At 34.4% G+C, this 9,586-nt stretch overlaps 1 protein-coding gene across 3 annotated transcripts in view; it reads right to left on the bottom strand.

Annotated features, from left to right (window-relative positions):
* GTDC1 (glycosyltransferase like domain containing 1) overlaps nucleotides 1-9,586 on the bottom strand; it is a 414,716-nt gene that overhangs the window by 186,158 nt on the left and 218,972 nt on the right. For all 3 annotated transcript variants that reach the window (XM_019522456.1, XM_019522457.1, XM_019522458.1), the window contains one exon: nucleotides 3,041-3,208. In XM_019522456.1, coding sequence (XP_019378001.1) covers nucleotides 3,041-3,208 — 168 coding nt within the window. The remainder of the gene's footprint in view (nucleotides 1-3,040; nucleotides 3,209-9,586) is intronic.

The following is a 9,586-nucleotide window of genomic DNA, read 5'->3' as shown; positions in this document are numbered from 1 at the left end:
GGGGTCAAACGACCCCAGCAAGGTGTACATCCAGCCTCCTCTTAAAGACCCCCAGGGTAGGAGCCAGCACAACTTCTCTTGGAAGTTGGTTCCAGATCCTAGCCGCCCTGACCGTGAAGTAGCGCCTCCTGATATCTAGCCTAAATCTACCCTCTGCCAGCTTGTGACCATTAGTCCTAGTCACTCCTGGTTTCTTGAGGAAAGTCTGTTTTGTTTCTTGGTCATGTGTTATTAATTAGCTTGTAAGAATACTCTTGCCATTAGTGATATTATTGCCTTAAAAAGGTATACAAGATATACTGTATCATATGGATAATATGACTGTTACTATTTTTCCTCTGAGGTTTTTAAAGACATCTAAATCCTGAAAAAGTAAATTTCTGTCCTGGAAAAGGAGAGAAAAAACTGTTTGATCTACTATTGGTTAATGAAATACAATTTCAGCTAACCAGATGTCAGATAAAGCATCAATAATTATTTTAAAGTACAGGTTCACATGGTTATCTTTTACTTGGTTGCCTAATATTCCGGGGGACTGAACTCCATGACTTAGGTAGTTTCTTCCAGTCCTCTGTTTCTATGTTCCTAATAACCCTAATTTAAACAATCCAAGGTGGCACCATTTTTTAATTAAACAAGATAAATGTCAGAATTTACAATAGAGAAATAATAGATAAAGTAATCACTTAAATGTTGCTAAATTTAATTAGGAAACATTTTGGTATATTAGCATAAGAGAAGATTTGATACAAGACAACTCTTTGTCATATCGTATTACCGCTATAAAACATGAAAACCAACATTTTGGACTGTGGTTAAATCATAATTCATATATTATTTTGCTTCTGTGATTTTCAGTTTATCAAGCTCATCAGAAGCGCTGATGCAATCCTAACTATACTGGCACAAATGTAATAGTATAACAGACTTAAGAAATGTTTTATGGCTACTTGGTTTTCTCAGTATGTCATATATTGTAATACCGACCCATGGGTCATAAGATACATTGAGGACATGTGTTCATAACTCACTGGGCTGGTGAAAAGTGTATTTGAGGTGAGAGTCTGTCATTCATCCTTACAACTCACACTGCTGCCTGATCAAGAAAGAAAACTGACACTGCTCACAAAAGCAGCAGGAGTCAGCAGGAAAAGCAAGAAAACATTTGAGAAGAAAGAAATAATCTTTTTCAAGTAACCTACAGGAGCTGAACTATTTCACAAAACTTCCCATTAGTTCTCACCTATGATTTCCCACCATGTGTTTTCCTCAAACAAAGCCTGAAATGTTTTTCTCTCCGTTTCTTTTATACATTAGAAATATTAGTTTTTACTGGAGATTTTATGTACCACTAGAAAATCAAAGAGTTCTGATTACAACAAATTCAAGCCTAGGCAACTAAGAGGAAAGTTTTAAATCCGATTATTTAAAATGTGTTTTTAACACCTATCTAACAGAAACTCCCAATGATCACTTGGGAGAAGAGTTCTTTTTCCTAAAGAGTCAAAACATTAAATTGAGTGTAGTCTTTTCTGTCAAGGAATCTTTAAACAAAAACAAAGACTTAATATTTCTTATATTTCTAAAGGAAAAACAAGCAGAACAAAGCTTAAAATATTAAGAGAGGCTAAGACTTCTGTAATTCTTTATATAGCAGATAAAAAATAGACATAGGTTTTTCCTCCTTGCAGGTAACCACTTGTAGGCATAAACAACTTTCTTCCCTACCATTAAAATTATGCTGTTTGCACAGACAATAGTGTTCAAAATATTTTAGAATATATTTGCCATAATATAGGGAGGCAATTGTTGGTTAAAGAAGCATGGAAAGCAAGTATTTGCAGAACTCTTTCCTATTTGAAACAAGAATTTAATGGTAATACAAAGGAAAAAGGAAAATAGATTACTGCATGATTTTGTGGTCTAAAATGCATATTTCTGGAAATACTGCAGAGCAAATTCACTGCAAAGATTCCATAATTTCAAAAATCATGAGGAAATTATATCACACAAAATACTGAAAGAAGATAAAAAGAATATTTAAAAAATATATCCCAACACTGCCTTATATCATGAAATCTGAAAATGACCATTACTGTTTTACAAAAGCAATATTTTATTATATTTTCATATCACTGGGACTTAAAATCTGAAATGCTTTGCACATGGAATGGCAGATACAGATAGACAATGTTGAGACTATATAAAGATTATCACTGGGGAAATATGAATATGAACTGGCTTATACTATAAAGATAGAAATATTTTACATGTATTCAAAAATGCACAATCTATATTTCTAATAACTTTCCTAATAACAAATAGGTGAGAGAGATCAAGCAATTGAATTCATTTCAATTCAACCCAATTCAGCATTGCAATTTCATTTAGGTTTCTAGTGTCTAATCACAAAGCTTTTCCGTGTCACTGTTATTAACTTCTTTCATTAACTTAGATTCAGAAAATACATTTGTTTTAAGTAACAATGAAGGACTAGAGCCTTTAAAATGTCTGGGTATTTTAGCACTGCACAATTTCTGAATTCTACTTGAAAGAAATGTAAAGATTTATCTGGTATGTTTACTGCCCTCTCTCCTTCAGAAAAATGCTGCAGTATGTTTTAATTTTTGCTCATTCCCCTGAAAAACTCTATTTTAATTCAGTTAGATGCAATAAAAGCTATTGCTAAGCAAGAGCTGATTAGCTGCTACTCTGTTAAGTGTGCTTGAAGCAAAACATTTTTTGTTATGAATAAGGTATGACTTAAAAATAACTGCAATGTAAGTGTACCATGGAAGTTCTATGTCACAGAGGTGGAATTTAACAATAGTTTGAGGTGAGGTTCCATCTAAAGTAGTTAATAACCTGTTTCTCCCAATGGACATTATTAGTTAGATCTCAGAACTCTGTTTATAACTGTATTGCAATTTATTACAGTGTTGTCATTTAACTAGTGTAGGGTGTCCCAGGTTTAAAAAGCGAAAAGATTGTGCCGAACAGAAGACATTAAACAACACACAGAGGTGTGAGAAACACCTACCATGAAAGAATCTGGTTGTATCCATATTGGAAATCTCTTTCTTGGCATTTCTGGACAGGATATGCCAGTTGGTTCTCATGGAAGTAAAGGACCTTTTTCAATTTGCCAAGGTCAGGCCGAAGGGCAATAAGTTCAGTCAGGTTAAGCACTGAGCTTGCAAAGAGGATCCTGAGAAACAAGGAGAGTAGTGTTTACTGTCTATGAGCATGCTCAAAAGGGTCACCCTTTACCCTTCTCCTCCCCTTCTCCCCCCACAAGAAAAACATAACCCCTATAGGGACACATCAATAGCTAAGCCTTAATACCATGTAGCAGCATTCTAAGTTTTGATCTCTTAAAAAGCAGCTGCTAAGAACTGAACTAGAAAAGCACTGAATCTCATTGGTCTTCTCAGCTCAGTTACAGAGAGATGCAAAATAAAAAAGCTGGATGGATTTTATTGAAAAAGGCAAGAAAAGCTCTATCTGAAGGACAAATGGAACAAAGATAAGGCTGACTGGGGAATACTTTGCTTGCCAGTTTCATTACACTTTACTTCTTTATGCAACCGACTACTGAAATTCAATATATGAGCAGAAATGGCACATGTTCATGTTATGACATAAACCCTTTTGATTTATGCAGTACACTTATCTGGTGTGGTCTTTTTCTTTTCTATGTTTTCTTTTCTCATTTTTATTAGGTATACTATATATTATTTTGTTGTTGTTGTTTTGTTTCCTTGAACTCCAATATTGCCACAGTACTTGTTACTATTCCACAGTTCATAAAATTATATAAAGCGAGTACAAAAAACATTAACCCACTGATTTTTTTTTTTTTACTAATTTTTTACTGATTTGTTTGCAATAACTTTACAAACAATCAGCAAATTAACTTATCTAAATCTATAGAATAAAATCTTGGTCCCAATAAAATTGTATTGATTCAAAGCAGTCAAGATTTCACCCATAAGTAAGCTAGTATTTAATATCCTCTGGATAGTGTGATTTTGATGTAAACCAACATTCTGAATCATTGTGGACTATATATCCATAGATTTGTATTTTAACTCTCAACAAACATTTGAAATTGTTTAATCTTAAATAGAGCACCAAGCTGAAACAGTGTATTTCTCACTAATTTGCTAGCCCAACATCCAGTCTAATAATGTAAACGTAAAATAATAATCCATTCTAATAATGCAAACACTGGACCTTATAACTTTTGCCAATTTCTTCCTATTTTATTCAAGACAACTGGCCAATTGATATCATGGAACGATAATCCATTTGCACTGGTTAGCCTTTCAAACTTTCCATTGCCTGAGATAGCTAAATGTACATTAGTGTTTCCAAAGTATTCTGTACACTAACTATAAACTTAGAAACGTTGAAAACTTAAGTCATTCTATAGGTAATCACAGGACCTACTGAACATACGTAGACAGAAGGCAGCTGTTACTAACTCTCATCATCATGACTCAATCCTGACCCAGAAAAATCACTACCAGGTTGGGATAGTAATGATAGATACATGCCCATTAAATATTTGGTCTTTCTAATAAGGTTGTTAAATAGGGTGTCAAATAAGATAGGAGCACTTGTTATGAGACACGTCATGACCAACAAATCATTTCAAAGAAGCCATAAAACTTGTCAAAAGTGATAAAAATCTTTTGACCCCTAATCACCTAGGTAGATTTAAAGAAGGATAAAAAGACTTTAAAATGTGTGCTAGGCATTTTACTGAATGTAGAAAACACAAAGTCCTTGTCCAGAGGAGCTTACAATCTAATTTTAGTCATAAGAGAATGACTGAAAGAAACAAACACTAGTGGGGGATACAGAAGGTCAAAGATTACAATAATAAGATTAAATAGTTATTTGGGTAAATTGTAGGCTTGTGTTGATGATGTCACTGTACATCCCCTCCCTGCTTCTTCCACAATACTTTCCTCTCTTCTCTACCGGTCTGGAAAGAAAATTGATTCATGCAGTTTAGAGCATGTGGACCTGGCACAAGACACAGCTTCTTTGGAGATATTTAAATGGAGAGAAAAAAAACAAATATGGGACATCTAGATAGAAAACATGGATCACATCACGGAAAAAGGCACAAAGGAAGGAGAACACAGTCAAACTCTAAAGGGTAATACTACTGTTGGAGAAAAAGATTCACCAGGAAATATCATGACAAATAAGAACCAAAGGCTAGGGCTAGGCCAGAATCATGTAGCACGCTGTTGTTTGATCTCAATATGGTAGACATGGATGAAGATAATAGAGGGAATCTGAAGAAAATGGTTGTATCAACAGACAACAGCACTTTGGACAAACTAAAGCATGCAATGGAGGCATTAGAAAAAAAACCTACAAATAGAAAGTATTTGGAAACGAATGGTGAAAATGACAAGGACTTAAAAAATGTTTTGGTTATTCTGACACAAAAAGAAAGGTTAGATTTTCTAAATATTAGACAAAAAGTGGCAACAGTTAATAACCTAATCATATTTCATTATAAAGGAAAATGTATGAATTTGAAATAATTTTATTTTCCCACTATAAGTGTGAACAAAATTTAAATTAATCACAGCATTATAAATTGTCCTCAAGATCCCCTTATGCTACCCCATAATATTCTTCCATAATGTAATCCTATATACATTAGCTACCCTCAGCCTTGTTTCTTTACTGGCACAGAAACTATTCATGACTGGCAATAACCAATTTCTGAGACATTATAAGCTTAAATAATACCTGACAGTACAAGTCATTGTGAACATGCCCACAGAGAAGTAGTGTATATGGCTAATGGACTCATGCAGGGCACTGGAGGATATGTTGAAGAGTATTTCCACTTAACACCTATTACTAGGAGAGGAAAGGAAAGTTTATTACAATGTAATGTGTGACATAAATATATGTCAGTTGTCATTCTATGTGACATCAACTTTCATTTTACCTCAGGTTATTATTTAAGTAATAAATCCTAACAAGGTGAGCTTTATCATCCCACTGAGTATATCCGGGAGGTAAAGACACAAGGTGATAGCAAGAATGCTGGAAACATGATAATTCCTGACAGCTGCTGCTTGAGCACAAGTTAAATTGAACAGTTTATCTCAGCATAAAGATGTTATAAGGTTTTATGTTTAATTTAAAAAAATTAACATAAAACCCAGAGAAAGCAGAGTTAGGCAATCTTTCACAAACATGACATACTACAATCACTGTATAAGCTGGATTAGTACTTATTACCATGCTACTAGAGAATTAAGCTGTTTTTAGACCACCAAAGAGCTTTAAATTGCAACTTTTGTCTCTGTAAGAGAAACCTATATTTAAAACGTCTGCTAAATTCAAATTAACAGCTACATCATTAGCCTACCATCTCACAAAAAGTACATTTAAACTGCTATTACAGTCTTCTTATCTAGACCCATAAACACTACAAACATGTTAATATATACAGTAAGCTTCTATACCCTATATTCTCTGTACATATTACCATGAAATGCATGTTAAAAGCAACCCTTCTTAAGTGGCTAGCTGCCCTAAGTGACCACCAGAAGGTACCCCAAGTATATTTCATAGTTGTAAATTACTTTCCATACAACAAGAATTAATTCACAAACCAGCTCCCAAGTGACTAGACAAACTGTTTTGGACTTTCACAGCCACTTAGAACATCCCATATACATGCCAAATTAACTACACTTACGCTTAACTTGAATAATATAATAATCCCTCTGACTTCAATGGGACTGCTTATGTGAATCAAGTATAGCACATGCTCAAGTGTTTGCAGGTTTAGGCCACAATTTGTGGATAATCTGAACTTTGTGTATTTTTGTCTATTGAGATTTCCGGTTGAAACACTGAAGAGCAGTAAAATAAAATAAACTTTGCATTTTTATTTCACTTATGATTACATTAATGACCAGTCAGAACAAAGATTGATACAATTTACATTAAGTAGTTTACAAAAATAGAGTACTGTTGTTTAAGTATTTTTAACTGCATTATAAACTTTCTACTTGATATCACTTATGGTGTTACTCTCAACTTTTCCATTTTGTTCTCATGGAACTTTACTAAAAGACCACAACCTGTTCCTTTCTTGAGTGGCCCCACAATGGAGGACTCAGTGCATACATAAATATATACACATAATGCACATACGGGAAAAAGCAACACTACCTATACTGATATTCTTGACTGCTACCGTTACATCTTACAGTTTCACAGTGGTAGGGAGATTACACTAGGCCAGAAGAGAGAGGACCACGCAGCTTACATGGCTGTTAACTTTATTGTTCTAATGGGAGCCAAAACTGAAAACCAACATGTTGCCTAAGGAGGCACAGAGCAAATAAACATTTAAAAAACAGTACCATTTTTAGCATTTGAGTCACATATTGGATACTAGTAATTAACGTAGTTACTGTCCAGTAAATCTGTATGGCTTCAAGCTCCACTGCACGCCCAAACTCCTGCACTGTTGCTACAGAATCTCACACTAACACTGCTTCCCAACATGCCCCCATTGTCTCCCCTGTGTTTCAACACATGAGGTGACAGAGTTGTGAGACAGAGACTCTTCCTTCATCTTTGTACTGACAGAGTCCTCCAACAAAAAAGGAATATTCCAATTCAGATCCGTGGCTGCCTATAAACCCATTTTGTCCAACAAACCTGGAGCATGGGATTGAACTGGAATTCAAACAGAACTCAGCAACACTTCTGGTCTTATGAAAAATTAAATAATTTAGCTTGTAAACATCAGTGTATACGTAAATGTATTATCTATGATTCTCTAATCTTTCACCAGACTACAGGTGTTATTTACTAATATCTGCATTGGAAATTTCCTTTTTGTTGAGGAAATCTGTCAGTACAAAAAGGATGGAAGAGCCTCTGCCCTCCCATGTGCTAGAACACAGAAAAGATATTGGGGGTATAATGGGAAGGAAAGAGGGTGTTACAATGAACCCTATGGCAGCAGAGCAGAAGTCTGTGCAGTGGAGATTCAAGCCCATGAATATTTACATTAATAGTATATAATTTATGACTGAAACACACAGCTGTCAGGAAAGTCAGTATAAGCACTGCTAACTCTTCTCTTCTATGTACTGATTGGCCCAATTCCTTCCAAAGCTTGGGCTGGATTTCAACTGAACATAGATAGGAGACCTCTAAGCAAAAACAGGTGCTACAAAAAGGAATATTCATTAGGTGGAATTTGTTCAATTTACATTGATCCATACATCAACAGAACATTGAGGGCAGTGTGATGTTGGAAGTATCATCTTTGCAAGAGATCCAGATCTGAGATCTTGACCATTTGTAGTAATCAAAAATTCCATTGCACTTCCACAAGCCTAGAGATGTTAACTACTACTTTCTGGTCAAATTCCAGTGTAGATAATATATTATCTCTATCAATTTATTTCCTAAAATTTCAATTGAACAGGGGAAGAAGTTTCACTTCCAGTCCTTACATGGTTTATAGTATTCTACAGTCTTAAAAACATTCACAGAATTTCAACCCAAACTCAGTTGTACACATAAATGAAACTGTTAAGCTCTTCAAAAGCAGAGAACACAAATATATATGTGCAGCTTTGAACATATAAAGCCCAATCTTGATTAAAAGTCTACTACAATAGAAAAATAATAAAACAACACTGGACAAGGAGGGGCACTACAGCAATGGTTATGTTTCATTATGAAATGACCTTAAATATATTTAACTACTTTAGCAATTAATTGTAGCTGTTAGAAGACACATTCTACAGTGAGGCCAGTATAAACCTATCCTTCTGATATGGGGGAACAAGATCCTGGGTAGGATAATACACAACTCAAAATTCTCCTTCATGATACCTGTCTGTACACCAGCATTAAACGTGTGGGGTGGGGTGGGCGTAGGGCCAGAAGATGAACTAGTGTACTGCAAAGCCCATCCAACCTAAGAAGCATGTAAGCAAAGATTGTGGTAACACCACATCTGTTTGGGAACACTCCCTCCTCTCTTCCTTAGGCTTTTAAAAGGTTACCATGAGGCCAGCCCAGCTATAGAGGCACAAATGGTGCAGGCTATTTCTGGTTTCTTTCTTAAAATGCAGCATTAATTGTTCATCAAATAATTTTATTACTGCATGAAATATGTAATAGATGTGCTTTTGAGTAACATTCTAGAACTTTCATACATGATCAACTTGTAAAAGGTATATTTTCATCTATATCTGCTCAATACATATAAAATGGAATCAAACATAAAACACTGGCCATTTTAAAAAGTAAATGACTTTGAATTTTTAACAATAAATGCTAGTAAATGATAATAATATGTTACGCCATACAATATAATAAATAATAAATTAACTCTAATTTCTTTTTGACATAATATGTACAAATGTCAAAAGGCTTATAGATGTTACAATATATAATATAAATTAAGTTTTAACATAGAAAGCAATTTGAAATGTTTATAGAAATAATTAAGTCTTACTACTGTAGCACTCTTTATTTTTCAGAATAAGTCACAAGGTTTGTCATCCCT

The sequence above is a fragment of the Gavialis gangeticus genome, unplaced genomic scaffold, assembly GCF_001723915.1.
Source record: "Gavialis gangeticus isolate Ggan-Ray unplaced genomic scaffold, GavGan_comp1, whole genome shotgun sequence".
NCBI lineage: Eukaryota > Metazoa > Chordata > Crocodylia > Gavialidae > Gavialis > Gavialis gangeticus.
The sequence above is the reverse complement of the archived record's forward strand: the minus strand, read 5'-3'. Positions and strand labels throughout refer to the sequence as shown.